Below are 23223 nucleotides of genomic sequence, written 5' to 3' on the forward strand. Positions count from 1 at the left end.
AAGGGCTTCACTGAGAGGTGGCATTTGAATAGAGGAATCTGTTTTCAGGCTGGAGGAGCCTAGGCACAGCAGTGAGGATATGCGTGGCATGGCCTGCTCTGTCACACCACATGGGGGTGGGCATTGGAGTGCATTGGGGATTCCTGTACTGTCTCTAGGAAGGATGGGGAGCGTGTGAGGGCAGTGGCGGAAGACGGGCTGAAAGAAGATAAGGGGCTGAGAGCCAGGAAAATCTCAACTGCTTTCCGAAGGTAGTGGGGAACCACTGAAAGTTCTTGAAGAGGGGAGTGATAAGATGCAATGGCTTGCCCATTGTCAGATTGTTTGTTTTAATGGCTGTACCTGCAGCATATGGAAGTTTCCGGGCCAAGGATCAATGTCAGACCTTAACCCACTGTGCCACACTGGAAACCCCCAAACTGTTGGATTTGATAACAGGGGCATATGCCATTCAGACCTGAAAATCCTCATTCTCCTGCTATTTCTGGGATCCACAGAAAACTTGCCATTGTTGGGCAGATCCATCAATGTGCTGTCTGAGTCTCTTAACACCTGGGCAGCCATGCTCCTGGGAAGGAATATTTGGGGAGAAATATGGCATGGAAGAACTTTCCTTGTCAAAATGTAGAAACTGGAGTTCCCATGGTGGCTCAGCAGTAATGAACCAACTGGTATCCATGAGGAGACAGGTTTGATCCCTGGCCTTGCTCAGTGGGTTAAGGATCTGGCGTTGCCATGGCTGTGGTGTAGGTCACAGACAAATCTCAAATCCCACATTGCTATGGCTGTGGTATAGGCTGGCGGCTGCAGCTCTGATTAGACCCCTTGCCTGGGAACTTCCATAAGCCAAGGTGAGGCCCTAAAAAGACCAAAAAAAAAAAAAAAAAAGAAAAAAAGGTGGAAACTCCATCTGCTTCCCAGTCCCACTCAGGGCTAATCAGAGGTGTCAAAGAAGAGGAACAACACCATGGTGGAAACTTCACCTTCTAGAATCACGTGTCCATAGACCACTGGTGTCCTGATCCTAGGTGCCCATTGGCAACACCTGGGAGCCTTAAAAATTCCCAGTGCCTGGTCCACCCTACAGGGTTTGTCATCTAATTTGTCTGGGGTGAGATCTGGGCATTGAGATTTTTTAAAAAGCTTATCAAGCGGTTACCCCGTGTGGTCCCTTACTCCATACTGTGTACAATACCCGTCCATGAAATACCTACTACTTACCAGATGCAGTGCTGGACACATAAGAAAAAGGTTAGTAACCTACCTTACCTTAACTTACCTTATATTCAGAAACATCCCTTTATGTACATTTATAATTCTCTATAGCATTAGAAACACCTAGTATTGATAGCTTAAATAATTAAATATCAGAACCTTCTGATTCCCTGAAGCACAGAGGTTAAGGAAGCTATATTATGTGCTAAACACTCAGCAGCATATTTCAGGTACCCATTTCTCTCCAGACTTGGGTGAAAATCTGGTCTTACTCCCCAGAGAGCACCCATAGCACTTGACTCCCTTATGGGAAGGCCCTTCAAGCTCCTAGTCTTTGATGCTGCAGTCCAAATCTCAATTGTCCCTTTCTTCTCATCACCACCCTTTGAAGATCCCTGGCTACTTGTGGATATAGGAGGACAGAGAGTTGAGACTAAACAGTTTCTCAAGAGCTCCTCTCTTAGCAGCCTGGCCTGCAGACGATGGGAAGTCTCCCAAGTCACAAGCTTGCAGAGCCACTGGAGCCTTTTGATGTTCAGCCTCTTTATCTCAACTTTTCAACTTCACTCAGTCTGGAGCAGTCACCCAATGACAGATGAGACTGTCGAGCCTGAGCTGCCAGCAGCCACAGGTGGCTGGACAAATGACAGAGCGAGGGGTGGTGCTTCCACCAGGAATCGATGACTCAGACCTGGCAGGATGCTGGGTAGGGGAGGAGCGGGCCCGGGCGTTGCCAGCCCCCCATCCATTTGGGGCGTCACCTCTGGTCTGCCCGAAGCAGTGACTTAGAGCTTTTATTGTCCCCTGGGAAAGGAAGGACAAGGAAGGGAGGCCAGGTGGGCATCTGATCCAGCTGCTTCTGCAAACTGTGATGGATGCCGCCCCATAGGCGGAAGACAGATGAGGAGTCAGGGGTCAGAGGCACAGAGCACCATTGTTCCAGAACAATAGGAGAGAGGAGAGGAGGGGATGTGAGCCTGTTGAAGTATTGCTGTGCTCAGCACTCGCTGGTGGTGAGAGGAAGGCCGTGGGGGCAGAGGGAGGGCAGGGAACAGGCTGGAACTCTGCATGGTTCAGGGAATGATGTGATGGGGAGTGGTCCAGAGGCACTGGGGCCAAACCACAGCAGGTTGTGGGGACTTTTACATTCCACCCTGTAGGGTGAACTTGGCTTTCACCAGGGATGCCGTGTTCTCTCTGTGCGATAGAACCAAGTGCAGGTGCTGGGTTCACCAACATGTACTCAATAGCCATGCTTTTTCCCAAAGCAATTGCTTCCCTGGAATAATCATCACAATTCAGATTTAAAATTTAATAAAGTAACAAAGGGAAACTAGGTTTTCACTCTCTTCCTCCTCCTCCCTCTCTCTCTCTGCTCCTCTTCCTTCTCCCCTCCCCAGCCCCTAAATCTGGTATTAGGAGACAGCATCACAGTGGAAAAGCATTGGTTTTGGAGACTGACCTGGGGTTTGGGTTCTTGGGTCAAGTTACCTAGTCTATCTGAACTGCTCCTTTACCTGTCAGGGGAAGGTAGTCACCTCCCTCTGGGGTTACTTGCACAACGCAGTTTGGTCACCCTGAGGTATGTGCCTGCATATGGTGGCCCTCAACAGCATCAGCCCCCTTGCATATGCCTTTCCAGAATGACTCTGCAAGAGTGCCCGTTCTGTGCCTCCTTACTGTGAGAGGAAGGCCTGTGTGTGAACATGCTGGAGCCAGCCAAATCCACAGCAGAAGCTCCCAGGATATCTATCAGATTGGGGTTGGTCGGGGGCTCTCTCTTGGGTGTAGTTGTCCATGGATGGTGGTTGATGCCTCTAGGTGGGGAATGGCTGCTGAAGTCCAGCCAACCCCTTCCTGGCTGTAGTGCCCTAACTTTGCTGGCCCATAATCCTTGGGACAAGCCTTGTAGAAGCAGCACATGCCATTGGTGCCCACACAACCATCAGCACTCACCTCTTCCCACACTCACTGCACAGCTCCCAGGTCCGGCCCCTCTCCCGAGGCTTTCTCTGGCCTGACGCCACCTGTATAGGGCAAGTGCCAGGGAATCAATGCCATCCACACCCCAGCAGTCTCAGAAGTCACTGGATCAGCTCCGGTGTCTGTAGTTGGTTGGACTGGGGTGGATACTCCACTCTGCCTCCCAGAGTTCCCAGCCCAGAGACAGCCCAGGTGCCTTGTTCTCCTGGATTGCGTGCCCTGACTGCCTGCTTACCTTCCCTCTCTCCCTTCTCCAGTCCCCACTGGTGTCTCCCAGAGTCACCCCCCTACCCCCCACCCCCCATACACTGCTCACACTCACATCTTTGTGAGGGGAACACAACTGAGACCAGTTGAGGGCCCACTGAGACAGCTGTTCAGAGACCGGAAGCTGAGCTAAGGGTAAACAGGTGCAGAATGGGAGTTCCCTTGTGGCTCAGTGGGTTAAGAATCCAACTTAATCATTGCTATGATTCGGGTTACCCTGGTGGTGCAGGTTCGATCCCTGGCCTGGGAATTTCTGCATGTCAAGGGCATGCCCCCCCAAAAAAATATGTATATGCAGAACAGAGAGCTGTGACAGGAAGGGAAGATGCCTGCTGTGGGCTGGCTATGCTGAACTGCGCCCTCCTCTTTTGCCCCACACAGTGGCAACGTTGAGCGCTCCGAGTCCCTGCATGACAACACCCTCATGCTGACGGTGCCGCTGATGCACGAGGTGGACACATCCATCACTGGGTGAGTAGCCGGGACGTAGCTGCCCGGAGCAGAACCCTGTGCTTCTCTTGTGTTTGCTAGTGTGGCCTGGAGCCGGTGGTCAGCCCACTTCTGCCCAGCTTTGAATCGCCGGCTGAGGCTTCGTGTACAGTAACTGTGCCCTCCTCCCTCCCTGCTTGCTCCTCTTTCCCAGCTCCCCACCCACCTGGTAGGTAACACAAGACATGTAGTGACAAGTATAAGCCCCGCAATTTCTTTGAACATTCTCTACACCTTTACATACATCTCTTCCCAGCGCCCACCCCTCTGGGATACCATGTGGTGGCAGGCAGCTTGATTTCTTGGATTAAAATCTCAGCCAAAGGCTTCTGGGCCGGAGGTCACAGCCACAGGCATCCCAATGGCCTGGCCGGCTCCCAGGAAGGCCAGGCGGCTTTCAGATTAGCCTTGAAGTCAGCACTGGCTTTGCGTGTTTCTGTTCGCTCTTCTGCCGGGCCAGCGGGCAGAGACGATGGCGGCGGGCACAGCACCTGCCCTGGTGAAGTCCACGGCCACTCAGCGCTGCTGGCGCCGTCGGAAAAAGCAGGGCTGCAGACTGTGGGGACCCAAAACAACCCTGGGTGGTTTTCAGCCAAAACCCAGGCCTGGAAAAATGAGCTCTCAGTTCCTGTTTCCGGCTTCAGAAACCAGAGCACATACCTCTTTGATAGTGGAAAAAGGATTTGCACAATTAGTTTAGATCAAATGAGGACCCGTTGAACCCTTGCCCCTCAGGCAAGCTGAACTTTTCTGGAAGTTCAGAGTTTCTCAGTTTTCACTTCCCAAGTGCTTCTGAGAGAAGTTAATACGTTGCAGCAGGAGCCACCAGGGCAAAGCCCCTGCTCTGCTGGGTGTTGGGGACTGAGTCTCCTGGTGGGCATTCCCACCTCTTGGCATTTTTCATCACGTTCTTTAGTCACGAGGCATTGGTGGAATATATTTGCAAATTAACAGATTTGCCTCTGTTCATGGCTCTATTTTTAACCAGAGAGTTTATTTACTTGTCCCCTCAGAGGCACAGTGAGAATATCCCCAGGACCAAGTCCTGTCCTTGGGGACAAAAGAGAAAACACTGGCTCACTCCATCCTGTTGTCAGGCCCAGGGGGCCTCATTGTGAGGTGTTAGTTAAACAAACGAGTCAACCTGTGATCTTTCTGGGCACATAAAACAGGGGGGTTTAAATGAACCAGCTCTTGCTATTGGGTAATACCAGGAACTCACTGCATCTCTAAATGGATGAATCGCTGTCCATTCAGACCTGGTACCAGAAATCTTCCATTGTGTTTAGGCAGGTGTATAGCTTCTGGAATCTCATCTAGAATCCATTATTTGTCTGGGAATTTAAGTGAGTCTGGGTTGGTTTATGTGGGCAACGTTGAAAGCATCGCTATAAACGAGTTGGAACTCTTAATCACATTTTATGTAGCCATTGTTGGAAATCTAAAGAAAAAGGCTATCATTAAATGGACTTAACTTTTAATACTTCATTTCTAGTAATTTGGGTAGTCTGAAAATGTTTTTTTTAAAATGAATTTGTCACAGAGTGGGGTTTAGTATGCCAAATATAATTCATTTATATTTATTTCTTTAAACCTTGCTGTCATCTTCCTCAATCCGCAGAACATTTTTCAAAAATGACCACAGGAGTTCCCTAGTGGCTTATCAGGTTAAGGATCCAGCATTGTCACTGCAGCACTTTGGGTTGCTGCTGTGGCATGGGTTTGATCCCTCACCTGGGAACTTACCCAGGGCTCAGCTAAAAAAAAAAAAAAAAAGACAAAACAGAACATATGCAATTTTTTAATCCAGTAAAAAAAAAAAAATTAGAACTACCATCTTCTTTCTCATTTTAGAAATGTAATCCTAGTACCTATTTGTATATGTAGCTTATTGATTTGACCTAAGATGACAAGACCTTACTGGAAATGTCTGTTTGGAAAGCACAGGTCTGGCTGTGTCCATTATAGGAGAGAGAAGGAATAGTTCCTGAAGAGAAGCACTTGATGGAGGACACAGGGGGAGCCAAGTTTTTGATTAAACAGAGACAGATGTTTGGATTACCAGGAAAGCAGTGACCCTGGGCTGGGATGACAAATTCATGCTTTTCTCTTTCAGAATCACGTCTCCAACCTCCTTTGTGTATGGCGAGTCTGTGGAAGCATCCAACTTCATTCAGCTGGATGACCTGGAGTGTCATTTCCAGCCCCTCAACGTCACCCTTCAGGTACCTACCCTGGAGGCCCTCTCTGTCACTGGGGACCAGTGGAATGCCCCACGGGATGTGCCTGCTACTGGAAGGCAGTGAAAGAGCCAGGCATCTCTAAAACAAACTCTTCCAAGCTGATTGGCTGGGGCGGTGTGTGTATGTGTGTGTGTTCCATAACCACACACAGAATTAATCCCTTTGCCGTCTGGTACCCTGCTGTGTAGATCCCTCTGCTTTTCAGCATTTGGAGGGGGACCTGCATGAGGAACACTGGTCTTTCCTATGCATGCCCCTGGATGCTGAGGCCCAGGCCAACATCCCCACCCAAATGGCCCCAAAGCGCCCCTTTCAGTCTCTATCAGTTCTTCACACTGTGGGCAGGGCAACCTCTAGAATTTGCCATGTCCCCTTCCTCCTGGGCTTCTACATGCTGCCTCAGTGAGGAGCCCCCTCCTCCCACAAAGGGACAGCCTCTCTGAAGTGGAGGTTCGCAAGAGCAAAGCAGTGTGGGCGGTGGAAACTCCCCCTGGGGAAGTGCACTGCAGAGCAGGGCTAGTTCTCCCCATCACATGAGCATCATGTCCAGGAGGTCCACCTGGTGTGGACTGTGGACACTGTGAAGGACAGGTCCTTGTCTAAACCAGGGGTGGGCCAACTTCTGCAGAGGCCTGCAGGGTAAAGTATTTCAGCTTTGCAAGCAACTATTTAAACCTGCTTCTGGGTGTTCCCATTGTGGCTCAGTGGAAACGAATCTGACTGGTATCCATGAAGATGAGGGTTCGATCCCTGGTCTTGCTCAGTGGGTTAAGGATCCAGCATTGCTGTGAGCTCTGATGTAGGCCACAGACGCGGCTTGGTCCCATGTGGCTGTGGCTGTGGCGTAGGCTGGCAGCTGCAGCTCCGATTTGATCCCTAGCCTGGGAACTTTCATATGCCATGGGTGCAGCCCTAAAAAGCAAAACAAAAAAAAAAACAAACTTGCTTCTGTAGTGCAGAAGCAGCCATTAGCCATGCACGAAGGAAACTGAGCTGTGGGCACTGACTTTAGAATTTCATATCATTTTCACATAGCATGGAATGTTCATCTTCTTTTGACTTTTTTCCCCAAATATTTAAAAATGTAAAACCTTGGAGTTCCCTTCATGGCTCAGTGGTTAATGAGCCCAATTAGCATCCATGAGGATGTAGGTTTGATCCCTGGACTCACTTGGTGGGTTAAGGATCCAGCGTTGCCATGAGCTGTGGTGTAAGTCATAGACACAGTTCGGATTGTGCGTTGCTGTGGCTCTGGCATAGTCTAGTGGCTATAGCTCGGATTCAACCCCTAGCATGGGAACCTCCATATGCCATGGGTGCAGCCCTAAAGAGACAAAAAGACAAAAAAATAAATAAATACAAATAAAAAATAAAAATATAAAACCATCTTAGCTCACAGCCTGGAAAGAAACAGGTGGCGCACCAGATCTCAGCCTACAGGCTATAGTTTGCTGAGCTCTGCTCTAACTGCAAACCCCCAGGCCTGCACTGTTCAACAGCAGTGTCTTTGAACATAACCTGGAGGGACTCAGCGGCATCTAGGCCTTCAGAGCAATTGACAAATGCAGGAACTGTAAGCCCAAGAGGGAGAGGACATGCTGCAGGGCGCAGAGCTGGGCACAGTGGAGCTGGGGCCAGGCCCGGGCAGGCATAGCCTAAACAACCCTGTGTGGTCCAGCACCTGCCAGGAGCCTGGGCTGAAGTGATGGAGACAGTGCCCCATCATCTCTATCCCACATGAGTCTCTCCAGCTCTAGCTCCCAGAGCCCTCTCCTGCTCTGCTTTGCTGGCTTCCAGGTCTGGCATCTACTGCTATGGCCAAGTAATTATTTTTTTCCCTGTGACCATTCCTAGGTGGACCAAGGGGATGACAAATAATGACAGGGTGAGGGTCCAGAGAAGGAGGCAGTAAAATATTTGTGGTCTTTCACAAACAATGGTCTTCCTTTCTCCGAAGCGTTCTCCTGGGCAAGAGACCTCCAGAGGCGTGATGGATAGCACACATCCCCAGCCCAGAGAGGGGGCGCCGCCTGGCCAGCTAAGCCCCAGCTGTCATACCCTGTGCTTGATTTACAGAGGAAAAGGGAAAGTTGGGGTTAGCCTTGCCTTTGAGACCTTGGAGTAATTGCTGAGAATAGACCTCTGTGTTTCTGAATTGCTTCTCAGAATTTGTTTCTTTTTCTCCATTGCTTTTTGTTACAGACTAGAAAACCGATAAAAGCCAGATGGAGTATTTCTTTTTGCTTAAATCACTTTTTTTTTAATTTGAAGGTTTTTTTAAATAATTTTTATTATGATTGATTTACAATGCTCTGTCAATTTCTGCTGTACAGCATAGTGACCCAGTCATACACATATATACATTCTTTTTCTCACATTTTGGAGTTCCCTGGTGGCTCAGTGGGTTAAGGATCTGATGTTCCCATTGCTGTGGTGCAGGTTCAAGCCCTGGCCCAGGAATTTCTGCATGCTGCAGGCATGGCCAAAACAAATAAATGAAAATAAGCAAATCACTTTAATTTAATTACTTACCTACTCTTATAGTGTTTGAGGTGTCTTACGTTAAAAGATACAGTCAAGAAAATTATTCAGAAGGGTTCAAATGGCACACATCGTGTAATGAAGAGGGTGTAGGTGTGGAAAGGGGACGGCAAAAAAGAATAACTGTTATACCAAAGATACACAACATGGTCTTTTCACCCTCTTTTAAAAAGAAAGCAAGAAACCCGAGGGCCTGTGGTCACATCACCTCTGACGGCATTTTTACAGGGAGCCTCAAGTTTCGTATTCAGGAAGAGAGCTTTCTTCACATCTGACCTGTCATAGGATCCAGGCTAGGGAATCGGGACCCCGGGAGTAAGTGATTGGCATGACCCTCGGATACACCTCTTAATTACCAGTTGCCTAAGGAAGTAGATAGCATTCCATTCAGGATTAAGAAAGTTGGCTGGGTCTGAAAGTCGGATAGTGTGTGTCACTAATTAGAAGGAAATCCTCTTGTGTTAGCAGAGCTGACAGTTTCCTTGAGAATTCTCTGATGACTCATGTTGGGCATGATTGTCATTCTCCCCATCCTACGGGAAAGTCACAGACCAGGTTGATGGTGATAGCGATCCCACACCAAAGATGGAGTGAGGGAGAATGGGTTCAGAAGTGTGGATAAATTTCTTCTATAAGAGCTCCCATTATGGCTCAGCAGGTTACGAGCCCTACTATTATCTAAGAGGATGCAGGTTCGATCCCTGGCCTTGCTCAGTGGGTTAAGGATCTGGTGTTGGCCGTGAGCTGTAGTGTAGGTTGCAGACACAGCTTGGATCTGGCATTGCTGTGGCTGTGGGGTAGGCTGGCAGCTGTTAGCTCCCATTCGACCTCGAGCCTGGGAACTTCCATATGCCTCAGGTGCAGCCCTAAAAAGCAAAAAACAAAAACATAAAAAACAAAAGCAAAAAAAAAAAATTCTTCTGTATTTCCTTATTCTGCCAACATCCCTCCTGCAGAAAAGCAGGCTTTCCATCTAAAGAGGTTTTTTTTCTGTATCTTTTCAAATCTACTATTAACAACTCCACAGCAAGTGCTGATGGGGAAATGGCAGAGATAACTAGTCTTGGACCTGGTTTCTGTTTCATCAAAGTTTACTAAATAGAGACGTAATAATTTGTTGACCATTCAGAGTATTTTTTTTATCAAGACAGTTGCTTCCCTCGCCTGAAAAATAGTGATGAAAAATAATGCAGATGTTACATGAAAACATTTGCAGAGAGTCAAACGTTAAGACATTTGTTAGAAATAAATAAGGTAATACAAGCTCTCCCACTCGTCTGGCTCTGATGGGTGAAATAATGCAAAACGAAATCATCTTCTTTTCTTCCCGCCTGAACTGTGCTTTCATTGGGATTTCCCAGACAGGGCAATAGGTTTCTTTTCACTTCTGTGCTCTCAGGTTTCACTTCAAATTAGCTATTTCAATTGTGGTCGGATAGTTCTTCCTTTTCTGGTGCCTTCGGGTTGTTGTTTTGGGTGAATAGTGTTCTTTCGGAATTAAGAGTTGGCTACAACTCCTCATCCACTCCATCATTTTTTTGTGTCTGTTCTCTGAAGCAGAACCCACTATTGCAAAAAAAAAAAAGACACAGTTTTCTAGGACAAGATGACTGGAGCTAAATCTGTTCATGTTCTATCAAGTGTGAAGACCAGTTGCATGTCCAGCCCACCTCCTGGCTCTGCTCTTCTGACCTTGGCTTCAAAGATCGCTTGAATGCCTGAATTCTCTCTCTAGCCCCCAGGGCACCACAAAATGTATCATTTCTTCCTCTTGCTTGCTCCTTCCCATCTTTTTTTTTTTTTTTTTTTTTTGGTCTTTTTGCTATTTCTTGGGCCGCTCCCTCGGCATATGGAGGTTCCCAGGCTAGGGGTTGAATTGGAGCTGTAGCCACCAGCCTACGCCAGAACCACAGCAACGCGGGATCCGAGCCACGTCTGCAACCTACACCACAGCTCACGGCAACGCCGGATCCTTAACCCACTGAGCAAGGGCAGGGACCGAACCCACAACCTCATGGTTCCTAGTCGGATTTGTTAACCACTGCGCCACGACGGGAACTCCTCCTTCCCATCTTTAAGAATAAAAAAAAAAAAGACATCTTTATTGAGATACCGTTTATATACCTCCAGGTTCATCTGTTTAAAGTGTACGACGCAGGGAGTTCCCTGGTGGCTCAGCAGTTTAAGGATCTGGTACTGTCCCTGCCGTGGTGTGGGTTCAATCCCTGGCCCCAGGAATTTCCACATCCTGCAGAGGTGGCCAGAAAAGCAAATAAATAACTCAAGTCTACAATGCCAAGACTTGTTCAACAAATCTGTGATTATGCAGAATTGTGCAACTATCCCCATAATCTAATTTTAGAACATTTTCATCACCCCGGAAAGAAACTCCATACCCATTAGCACTCAGTCCCTGTGTTATTCTCCCACAGCTGCTGTAACAAACCACTGCAAAGTTAGTGCCTTAAAACAATACAAATTTTGTATCTTGTGGTTCTGGAGAAGAGATGTTGGAAGGGGTCTTACTGGGCTAAAACCAAAGCGTCAGCAGGGCTGCTTTGCTTTCTAGAGGCTCTAGGGAAGAATCTTACCTTTCACAGCTTCTGGAGGCTGCTGCATTCTTTGGCTCACAACCCCGTTTGTCTTCAAAGCCTACAGTAGCCGATTAGATCTTTCTCACATGACATTTTCCTCATTCTGACTCTGTCTCCCTCTTTCCTGTACAAGGACCCTTGTCATCACATTGCATCTGCCTGAGTACTCCAAGATAATTTTTTTTTCAGTAATGTATTTAATTTACTCTAATATATCCAAATATGACTGTTTCAATCTATGGCCCAAGCCCATATCCCAGTACTCAGCACTCCATGCAGCCAGAGGCCAGTATAATCTGTTTAGTACAGGGTAATGAATGGGGTCTTAACATTACTTTCTGAAAGATTGGAAATGTGAGTTATTTGTTTTTTCATGGGTTAACTTGGAGCACAATGTTTTATCTCCCTTTATTTCACTTAATTTCTTTTTAGGTTTTTAGTTTCAGTTCTTTTTATTTTATTTTTCTTAAATGACTATTTATAAATTTAGGGACAGAGTTCCCATTGTGGCTCAGTGGAACAAACCTGGCTGGTATCCATGAAGATGTGGGTTCGATCCCTGGCCTCGCTCACTGGGTTAAGAATCCAGTGTTGCCATGAGCTATGGTGTAGGTCACAGACAGGGCTCAGATCCCGCATGGCTATAGCTGTGGCATAGGCAGCAGCTGCACCTCTGATTCGAACCCTAGCCAGGCAACTTCCATATGCTGCAGGTGTGGCCCTAAAAAGACAAAAAAAAAAAAAAAAAAAAAAAAGAATACTCCCTAAAAATATGCTCTCGCAAAGAATGATCACATGGGTGGTTCATTAGGAAACAGAACTATCTTCTCCAACCTTTATTAGGGCTACAAATACCACTTAACTGGCACTTTCCCTAAATTTATTTTATTTTATTTTATTTAACACTGGATCCTTAACCCATTGAGCAAGGCCAGGGATTGAACCTGCATCCTCAGGCTCATTTCTGATGAGTCACAATGGAAACTCCTTAATGTCTCTATTTTAAAGTCAACTGAGGAGTTCCCATTGTGGCTCAGTGATTAGCAAATATGACTAGCATCCATAAGGACGCAGGTTCGATCCCTGGCCTTGCTCAGTGGGTTAAATATCTGGCATTTCTGTGAGCTGTGGTGTAGGTCGACGCAGCTCAGATGCTGCATTGCTGTGGCTGTGGTGCAGGCCAGCAGCTACAGCTTCAATTCGACCCCTAATCTGGGAACCACCATATACCACAGGTGTGACCCTAAAAAGAAAGAAAGAAAGAAAGAAAGAAAGAAAAAAAAAGTCAGCTGATTGGCAACCTGAAATCCCCCTTGCCACATAACATAACGTATTCACAGTTTCCCAGGTTAGGACGTGGCCATCTTTGGGAAGCCATTCTTCTGCCTCCCACACTCCCTACTCCCCTTACCCGCTAGCCCTAGGCAACCCCTCATCTACTTTCTGTATACACATCTACCCTCTGTTTAACTCTCTTTTGTCTTCCATTTCTTCCTTGAGGGTCATATTCAGCCTTTGCTCCATCTCCTTTCCCTTATGGGTCTTTTTTGTGGCCGCCATCTTTTCTCTTCCTTCTCAGGAGATGATGGGCTGTTGGAGACAGAAAATAGGGAGGACTCTGGGGGGAGGTAATAGGGGTAAAGTTTTATAGGACCAGATGCTGGGATGGAAAAAGGTGCACAGATGTCATCACACAGTCTTAGCAAGTGATTAGCTATAAGTTACAGAGAAGCCAAATCGGCTAGATGGTGTAGTTAAAAATAACCCTTTCTGTAAGTTAGATCATTTGGTTTGGGGACAACTCGCTTTGTCTTTGAGGGTCTCAGTTATCTCAAACTGTAAAAGGGAGGGGTTGAACCAAATCTATGGTTCTCAAAGTCTGTTTCCTGGGCCAGCAACATCAGCATCTCCTGGGAATTTATTAGAAATGCAAATCCTCCGGCCCCCACTCAGCCCCACCCAGAGCTACCTTCAGAAACTCTGGAGGTTTTTGGCCCCTTCTGCGTTTTAACAAGCCCATCTGGTTATTCTGATACATGCCAAAGTTCAAGAACTAATTTAGGTTATTTCTCAATTCCCACCCAGTATAGTAGCCTATGAATAAGTTTCCAGGTGTGTAAAAAGAAACGTAATTTTTAGCCAGAAGGCCAGAAATATTAAAGGGGGGAACATGGTAATTTGAAAGTTTGGGGGTTTCTAAGTGCATATTAGGATTTCTCCCATCATCAGATATTTCACTTCAAGTTATAACTTTCCAGATTCCAAACCCTTGAGTGTCTATGTATCCCTTTAAAGGATTTTAGAGTGTATGTAACAGGATATGAAATGAAGATCTCTGATGCAGTTAAAACTTGCTGTGTGTCTCACACCCACAGGTCTATAACACTGGGCCAAGCACCCTTCCTGGGTCATCTGTCAGCATCTCTTTCCCCAATCGCCTGTCACCCGGAGGAGCAGAGATATTTCATGTCCAGGAGATGGTGGTGAGTTCTCATTTGTTTTCACCCTTGCTTTCAGACCTGGAGCCAGCCATTCACATTTTTTATTCCACTCAAGAGCCCAGAAAGGTTAGCCCATCTGTTCTAAACTTTGGAAACATACCTGGAGAAGCCAGGAGACCTACAACACTTGAATTTCAACATTGAGACAGTTTGGTTAATGCCATGAGAGGACCTCTTTGGGGATGGGCAGGGGTGGATTATGAACCTCACTTCTGGAATGGACTTTACTGGCTCTGGGAACCACTAGTGACTGCCTGCATCTTGTGCATGTCTGAGTGTGTTTTTCTAAGGGGAAGATCCATACCGCTCATAAAGATTCTCAAAGGGCCACTGACGCCTGAGGGAGAAGGATTAGTTCATAGGATGTAAGTGTAGGTTGAAACTCAAGTTTATGCAGAATATGCAATTCTACTTGCTCCTACGTCAACTGTATGTGGTTTTGTCTCAATTAGCATATGGTCATTCTGCCTGCCTCCTTGCTTCTGGGACTTTGCATTCCCTTGGTTTTTCCTTTCTCTCTGGCTTTGTCCATATCTCCCCAACTTCTGCAGGGCCCAGGCCCTTTTTTTTTTTTTTTTTTTTTTTGCTTTTTAGGGCCACACCTGAAGCACATGGAAGTTCCCAGGCTAGGGGTCAAATTGGAGCTACAGCTGCCGGCCTATACCACAGGATCCAAGCTGCATCTGCAACCTACACCACAGCTCACAGCAATGCCGGATCTTAACCTACTGAGCAAGGCTAGGGATTGAACCCAGAACCTCATGGTTCCTACTCGGATTTGTTTCCACTGCGCCACAGTGGGAACTCCTCTTTTTTTTTTCACACCCAGTCTCAGAGATCTCTCTCATATTCATGGCTTTATATTCATATAAAGCCATGTTGATGACACCAGATGTTGCCTCCAGCCCAGACCTCTCCCATAAAGCCTAGACTTTAATAGCCAGCTCCCTTCAGGCCATCTCTACCTGGATACCTAGCAGGAAATCTCAGTCTGATGCACACCTGAACTCTCAGTGGGAACCCCTCCAAATCTGCATCCCCCACAACCTTCTGCATCTCAGCAAATGACTACTCAGTCCTCTTAATGGCTTAGGTCATCCTCGATGCCCCTTTCCACCCTTCACACCTGATTAATTAGCAAACCTTATTATCAACCCTTCCCCAAAAATCAGAATGTTACTGCTTTGGACCCCTCTACTGTCAGCACCCTGGTCCAAGGGACTGTTTCCTGGCATCTGGTTTATGGCAGTGGCCCCTCCCTTGGGTCTCTGCCCTGACCCTCTTGTGGTCTGCTCTTGCCTCAGCCGCAGAGCCAGCCTTCTATATGTAAATCGGGTCATGTCTCTCCTGCCCCAAACCCTCCAATGGCTCCCCACCCTCCCCCAAATTCTTCCAGCCCCTTAGCCAGCCTCATACCCTGTCTCCTACTCCTCTCTGACCTTGCCTTCCCCTCCTCTTCACCACTCTCTCTCTCCCAGTCATCCTGCCTCTTTGCTGGTCCTAGAGCATAGCCAACACTCTCCCATCTCCTGAATTTTGCACAGGATCTTCCCTCTCCCCAGCATCCCTGTCCCCGGAGAGCCACATGACCTCCACCCTCAGCTCCTTCAGGTGCTTCTCAAACATCACTTCCTCAGGGAGGCCCTCCCTGACCAGCCTCTGTCCCAGTGCCCCTCGCCCTCTTTCTTGCTCCTGTTTCACCATCATCTGCTTCACCAGGTGGCATACCATAGCGTTTCCTGTTTGACTGGTTTATCCACCTCTTCCTGGCCCCCTGCGATGTGAGGACAGGGATTTCTAACTGCTCACTGCTGTATATCCAGGGCCTAGAGCAATGCTTGGCATATAATACATGATCAATCAGTATTTGATATTAGGCTGAAAGAAAAAATCCACAGTACAAAACCGAGTTATGTACTCTTTCTACATGAAGTCAGAGAAATTTTCATGCTGATGGAAATCGCCTCAGCATGCCTGGGGGTCTGGAGTGGCTGGGTGGGGGCATGAGCCCTCCTGGGGAGGGGACACGTGGAGCTTGGGTGAGTCACTCCCCAAGGGGAGGGCATGTGGTCCACGTCCAGGGGATCATGGAGCCATTGCTCTTTTTGGGGCCTCGGAGGGACAGCTAGCCAGACAAAGGGACATTCTTTCCACGGATAGCTTGAAAGTCAGGGCAGCAAGGCCCACAGCTGAAGAGGACACAGCCCACGGGAGGCTCATAAAGCATTGTGTGATGGCGATGATGGTTTCTAGCGTGGGCTGAAACCCTGGACCCCATGAAGCATTGAACATGGAACAGGTGCCCTCCTAGCTTGCCTGCTCACCCATCCACATCCCTCATGGTTCCATCCCTGCCCTGCAAGGTGCCCATGCCTGGGAGCTCCGCTGAAACAGCAGAGAGACCTCTGCTCGGTGCTCTGTGCCAACCGCCTACTGCAGTTTGAACTTAGTGTAAGGTTCCCGCCTCCCACGTGCTCCCATCTGCCCCCTTAAATGCTGTTCATCTCACCAGCCACCCCGCTTTTCGCCCACGTCTGGGGACTCTCTCCTCATAAAGCATGTGCTATGAGCCATTCGCATAAACATCTACAGTGTTGTAGAGAAAAATGTTCCCCCATGAACAAAATTATTTGTTGACCAAAACAGGAAATGTAAGTCACTCAGATTCTGAAAGCGTCTCAGCACCAAGTAGGCCCCTTTTTCTCTTTACTAATCATCGGACTAAGGAAGAGCCTCTCGAAAGGACTTTGGAATGTGTTTATAAATGACTGGCTTGGCAGGAAGGCACGAGAAGTAGTTTTGCTGAAGATTTGCAGAACTGCCCGACGGGTTGTCCAGCTGAGTGGACTCACAAAAGGCCAAGTGCTGTGAGCTGGCTGCATTCCATTCTCTGCGTTCTCCAATGCAAACGCTTTGGGTTTTCAGCACGGTACCAAGATTTTTCAGAAGTTCGTAACAGAATTCTCAAGGACGGCCAAGCCTTTGTTCAGATACCCCAGCCCGTGTTCAGTGTCTGCGTGGTGTGGAAAATCAAGCTTGCTGGCAAACCTCACTAAGCAAGCGGTGAGGTATTGTGTTCTCATGAACATATCACCAGAGAGTGATGATGGGACTAGAAACATCAAAGGCAGTGCATGATAGATGCAGTGATGAGGCAAGAGTCCCAAGTACTATTTCAGAGGCCAGCGGACAGTACACCCTCTGCCCTAATGCCCACAGAGCTGAGAGCAAGGGCCTTTTTCAGCTCAGCCAAGTTTTCAGCCTTGGCCACTCCATTGCTCAGCAGAGCCCGAGAATACCCACCGGGGCAGCTGTGGCTTATACAGGTCATGCTGTCCTCCTCTCTGGCCTTCTGGGACTTTGAATAGAGCAGGGCTCTCATTCTGAGGATTTGGGTGGCTTGGTGCAAGTTGGACTCACTCCTTAAGGCCCAGGGGCATCCCCTCCCCATACCCCGCCCCCAGCCACCACCATTCCTCAGCCTTGGGCAGCCCCTGGCCAGCTACCTGTTATGCCAACTGAAGCCCAGGGGCAAAGAGAGGGCACTGAGTGGGGGCATGTCTGCCATCCCTCCCCACACCCCATGGTACCCTCAGATGGCTTCTCTCCCTTCCGTGGTGCCCATGGCATCAGTCATGCCGTAGAGACTGCTGGGGGTGGGCGTGCTGGCCCCATGGGCCTGAGCCATCGCAACACCTACAGCCTGACTCTAGGATGCAGTTTTCTCACTGTGGGTTCAGAATTTATTCAGAAGTATCTGGGGCTGCAGCTAGGGTCCCTGGGCAGGAAAGACCTGCCTCTAGTTTTCACCAAAGAGTCCTTTGTATCCTCCCAAAGGGTTTCTTAAGGTCCAGCCTCTTGTGAGTGAAGAGTGCTTTTGCTTATGTGGGAGAGATTGGTATAGGGACCCCAGTGAAGTGGGACCCCTTCATACACCACCCAGCTGTGGTCCTGATCTTCTTTCTTTGTAGCAAATGTCCTGGGCCTCATCCACCCTGCTCACATTTAATTTAGAAACACCCATGGTGCTGGTCTGAGGAATGGCTCTCAGTTCCTCTTGCCTCCCACCCACTGGGGTTGAGCTGAGTCCTGCGGAGACGCTGACTCTGCACACCACAGCCAAAGGGTGGGCAGGCCACTCTGACCCTAGTGACCAGGAGGCCGAGTGGGGAGAACCATGAAAATAATAGAGAGCGAGAGACGGAAGAGTGACAGACTTTTCTGGCCCCTCTAAAATAAAATCACCACAGTGATAGATCATTCTTGATTTATTCTGCAAACACTGGCAGAGAAAGCACTGATGAGGGCCAGCCTCTGATAAAAGAATAAATCATGCAGCCCTGGAATAAGTTCAGTCTCACAGGAGAGAGGTCTGTGCAGTGTAATTGCAGCACTGCATCCAAAGTAATGGAGGTGCGCCCAGACCCAGGCATGGTGCCGGAGGTACAAAGCCCACCCTGGGGAGGGGGCAGCAGATGCTTCACAGAGCAGGCTCTTGGAGCCAGAGCTTTGGGGGTTGTGGGGGTGTTCACCAGGAGACAGCGTGACGAGGACATTCCAGACGGGGCATGGTCGGCTGTGTAGGGCTACAGTGGAAGTTGCACCTGCTTCTCCGTTGTGTCTGCCCACCTCTTAGACCACACGGGCAAAGGTCACACCTCTCTACACCTTCTGCAGAGCATCCCCCAGATAGCTGCCCAGGCCATGTGACAGGAAGTCCTAACCATAGTCATTTCCTGTGACAGTTGTCCTTTGGGGGGGACATCGTCTGTGTGTGCTTGTGAACCTGCACCATCATTTCTCTGACTCAGGGATGTGGAAGGCCAGGTGCATTTCAAGGACGTTGCCCGAAAAAGATGTGGCTGCTGCGGGGGACAGTGGCTCCTGTGGCCCAGTCAACCATGTGAGGAGAGCCATGGCCACTTGCTCTTGAAAGAAAGTTCCTGTTTGGATTTTGGATATAACTTCTTTCACTCACCTTAATGGGAACTGGTCTGGGAATGTCATGACCTCACTTTGTTGTGGGCCTGCTGCAGAGATGAGCCTTTCCTTTCCTTTCCTTTCCTTTCCTTTCCTTTCCTTTCCTTTCCTTTCCTTTCCTTTTCTTTCCTTTCTTTCTTTTGTCTTTTTAGGGCCCAATCCACAGTATATGGAAGTTCCCAGGCAAGGGGTTGAATCAGAGCTGCAGCCGCCAGCCTACGCCACAGCCACTGCAATGCAGGATCCAACCACGTCTGTGATGTACACCACAGCTCATGGCAACAGCGGATCCTTAACCCACTGAGGGAGGCCAGGGATCCAGTCTGCATCCTCATGGATGCTGGTCAGTTTCATTTCCACTGAGCCATGATGGGAACTCCTGAGATGAGCCTTTTAGCAGAGCTCCTGCACACAGGCCTAGGAGAAGACCAGGGTAGCACATGTGTCAAGCTTTATAGTTCATGAAGGGAAGACCATTGGAACTTGGACGGGATCCTGCTCCAATGTTAGGTTTACTCACAGGGGACGAAGGGTCAAGGGAAAGGATGGGAAGTTGTCCCAGGACTTGGGCTTTAGGTGTTGATGCTGAAAACCTGCCTATGAGCAACTTTCTGACGTTGGAGGAGGCAGCTTTGGGATCTGGCTCTTAATAATATGCAGGAAGAAAAGAAGTCATAAATGCCACAGCTTACAGAGAGCAAAGGGCTAGAACTTTATTCCAGGGGAAAGTCCTGGGTTTTTCAAAGAACACTAATGTTAATCTACAAGAAACATGAAGTAAAGGCTGTGCCGTTCTTTCTTCCTCCTCCAAAACCATCTGAAAAGGTTTGTGTCTCTGGCTTATTTTACCCCTTCTACTGGGCAGTGATTCTAAAGGACTGAACTAATTTCTAAGAGTGAAATCAGGTGAGAATGAAGGATAATTTTCCAAGGAGACACCTCAGTAACTTTGCCATGGGTACCATTAGGCTATTGGTGAATATCAATACCAATATCCATTAGAATATCCAGTTTGGTGGCAAGACTTATGTCTTAGTAAATTATAACACACACACACACCCCCACACACATGCACACCGGACAGGGCTGCCCATGATCTAATTTCTGCCAAAATAAGTCAGTTTATATGAGAACTTGAATTAATTTGTGATGATGATGCCCCTATTCCTATGGAGAAAAGATGTGTCTGAGATAATCTTTGACCACACAGAAGTTTAAACTAAGAAAGAGAGGACTGAAGGGAGTTCCTCTGTGGCTCAGTGGGCTAAGGACCCAGTGTTGTCACTGCAGCCGTTTGGGTCACTGCTGTGATGTGGGTTTGATCCTTGGCCCAGGAACTTCCACGTGCCACAGACATGGCCGAAAAGGGAAGGGGAAAAAAAAAAAGAAGGAGAGTACTCAGTTGTTTCCATCCAGGATGATCTGGGGAAGCTTCTATGAAAGTGGTGACGGGACCATCAAATCGATCACATTTAATCAAAGACTAAAGACTGAAAACATTTCTCCTGAATAACGACAAAAAAAATGAATACCACTTACTGCGGTCCTGAGGCTTTAGTAGCCTTTTTCATGTGCTGTCAAATGTAACCCACACAGCCACTCCGAAAGGTAAAGTCATTATCCCAGAATTAAGGAACCGAGACTCAGAGGCTTGCTCAGCATCTACAGCTGGTGAGTCATAGAGCTGGCTTTGCAGCCAGGTCTGTCTGACTTCAAAGTGTGTGTGCTTCCCCTGAACTGTCCTGCACACCCCTCTTGGGAGCACTGCCCACTCCTCAGTCACCAGAGGCAGACGCAGTCAACAGAACAGGCAGATGATGAGCAGACCACCAGGAATCACCCATTTAATGAGGAGCATCAACCCCAAGACAGAGGTACCAACTGCTATCAAAAGAACTGACACCAGAAGTGCAGTAATGAGGCAAACAGAAGATTATAGAATGGGCAAAATTGATGCCTTCAGAGACCGGGAAAAAGGCAGTGTTCCCATGAAATAGAATAAACTAGAGTTTTGTAAATTTAAAACTTGTATCATTCAAATAAAAACTTAGGTATGAGAGTGTGTAATACAATGGATATAAGAGAATTAGTAGTGGATTGGAAACTTGAGGGATTTCCCAAGAATATGGTATAAAAAGGACCCCCCAAAAGCCAGTTAAATTTATTATTCCCTTATCTTTTAACAATCTGGAATGAAGATTCAAATGATCTCAGTGAAAAAGTTAGGAGGCTGGAAAGATGGGAGTGAAATCAAGCCAAGATTCTTGTTTTGTTTGGGGGAAGTTTGTGTACCAGTTACTCAAAGCTTTAATAAAATGAAGGTTAAATATGCAAAAATTTTAATGGCAACTTAGAAAAATAAAAATGTAGGACATCCAAACCACTGAAGAATAAGAACTTAAAGAGAATTCATGAAAAAGGAAAAGACAGAACTTCCTGTCGTGGCGCAGTGGTTAACGAATCCGACTAGGAACCATGAGGTTGTGGGCTCGATCCCTGTCCTTGCTCAGTGGGTTAAGGATCTGGCATTGCCGTGAGCTGTGGTGTAGGTCGCAGACGCGGCTCGGATCCCACGTTGCTGTGGCTGTGGTGTAGGTCAGTGACTACAGCTCTGATTTGACCCCTAGCCTGGGAACCTCCTATGCTGTGGGAAACAGCCCTAGAAAAGGCACAAAAAAAAAAAAAAAAAAAGACAAAAAAGGAAAAGACAAAAAATTTTGTATCTGTATATAAATATATATTAAAACCATATATATGTGTGTGTGTGTGTGTGTGTGTATGTGTTCAGAGTAATGGAGAATGAATTAAATATCCTAGTGAAAGACAGGGACTTGCAGATTGGGTTTTTTTTAAACCTAAGCATAAGTTACTTATAAGAGACACACTTTTAAAAATAACCCATAATGTAAGGCATCCAAAAAAGAAGAGGCAAATACTAACAAAAAGAAAGCAAGTATAGCAGTACTAGTAACGAAGTAGAATTGAAGCAAAAAAAAAAAAGTTAAAGAGGCAAAAAAATATATATTTTAGAATGATTAAAGATGCAGTCCAATGAGAATTTGTAATATAAACTAACTTTTTAATATAACAAATCAGACAGCTATTTAAAAAAGCATATAAAGCAATACATGATGGAAAAACAAAGGGAAATTTACACATTCACAGTTATTGCAGGAAATTTTAATACACTTAGCCCAAAAATCAGATGGGTACTTGAATAATGCAGCTAAAATTATGGTCTCTTAGAGAAAGACCAAGACAGAATAAGTCAGAATGTCTGGATTTCATTAGTATGCCCCTCCTTACGAACTTTTGGTAACCTTGAGGAATTTATCTAAACTTTCCAAGCTTATTTTCCTCCTCTGTGAAATGGGCTATCTGCCTCACATTGTGAGGATGGAAGAAGTTAATGTATATGAAGCAATTAAAATAGTTCCTAGTATATAAATAAAGAATGCACGTTTTTTTGAACATATGTGAACTTTCACAAATTACCCATGTATTATACCACGAAAGCAAAACCCAATAGAATTTCAGAAGTCAAAGTAACACAAGCCACATTCTCAGACCACAATGCAATAAACTTGGAAGTTAACAACAAAAGGTTTAGCCAAACAACCAACCAAAAACAGAACTACTTGGGAATGTTTAAATACCATTCTAATTAACTTTACAGATAAAAAAGCAATCAAAGAGGAAAGGATAAACAAATTAGAAATGAATGACAGTGAAAGCTTGTTCATGTGAAAACTAATGGATGTTGGAGTTCCTGCCGTGGCTCAGCAGAAATGAATCTAGGAACCATGAGGTTGCGGGTTTAATCCCTGGCCTCGCTCAGTGGGTTGGGGATCTGGTGTTGCTGTGAGCTGTGGTGTAGGTCGCAGACACGGCTTGGATCTGGCATTCCTGTGGCTCTGGCATAGGCCGGCAACAACAGCTCTGATTAGACCCCTACCTAGCCTGGGAACCTCCATATGCTGCCGGTGCAGCCCTAAAAGGACAAAAAGACAAACAAAAAAAAAAAACTAATGGATGTAGACAAAACACACACAGAGGAAAATGTCACTGCTTAATAGTGGAAAACAGGAAAGATTGAAAAAAAAGTGATCTAAATTGACGACATTAGTTCTAGAAAAGGGACATCAAATTCAACTCTAAGAAAGTGAAATGAAGCTATTATTGAAGATAAAGTAAAAGTCATGAAATAGGGGGAAAAAAACAGCAAGATTATTCTACATCAACAAAACTAAAAGCTGAGGATTTTCATCCAATAAAATAGATGCACCTACAGCAAATTTGATCAAGACATGAAAAAAGTGATAATGCCAAAATAACACTAGGAATGATAACACTAGGAACTATACTCATATGGGAAAGACTTCTAAATTATATGATTTTTCACAGTTTTAT

The 23223-nt window shown here is 46.8% G+C and overlaps 1 protein-coding gene across 3 annotated transcripts in view; it reads left to right on the top strand.

The window, feature by feature from the left end:
- ITGA9 (integrin subunit alpha 9) overlaps positions 1 to 23223 on the top strand; it is a 357221-nt gene that overhangs the window by 279783 nt on the left and 54215 nt on the right. For all 3 annotated transcript variants that reach the window (XM_021071658.1, XM_021071659.1, XM_021071660.1), the window contains exons 21-23: positions 3847 to 3936; positions 6071 to 6179; positions 13708 to 13815. In XM_021071658.1, the coding sequence (XP_020927317.1) occupies positions 3847 to 3936; positions 6071 to 6179; positions 13708 to 13815 (307 nt within the window). The remainder of the gene's footprint in view (positions 1 to 3846; positions 3937 to 6070; positions 6180 to 13707; positions 13816 to 23223) is intronic.

Source organism: Sus scrofa, chromosome 13, assembly GCF_000003025.6.
Source record: "Sus scrofa isolate TJ Tabasco breed Duroc chromosome 13, Sscrofa11.1, whole genome shotgun sequence".
NCBI lineage: Eukaryota > Metazoa > Chordata > Mammalia > Artiodactyla > Suidae > Sus > Sus scrofa.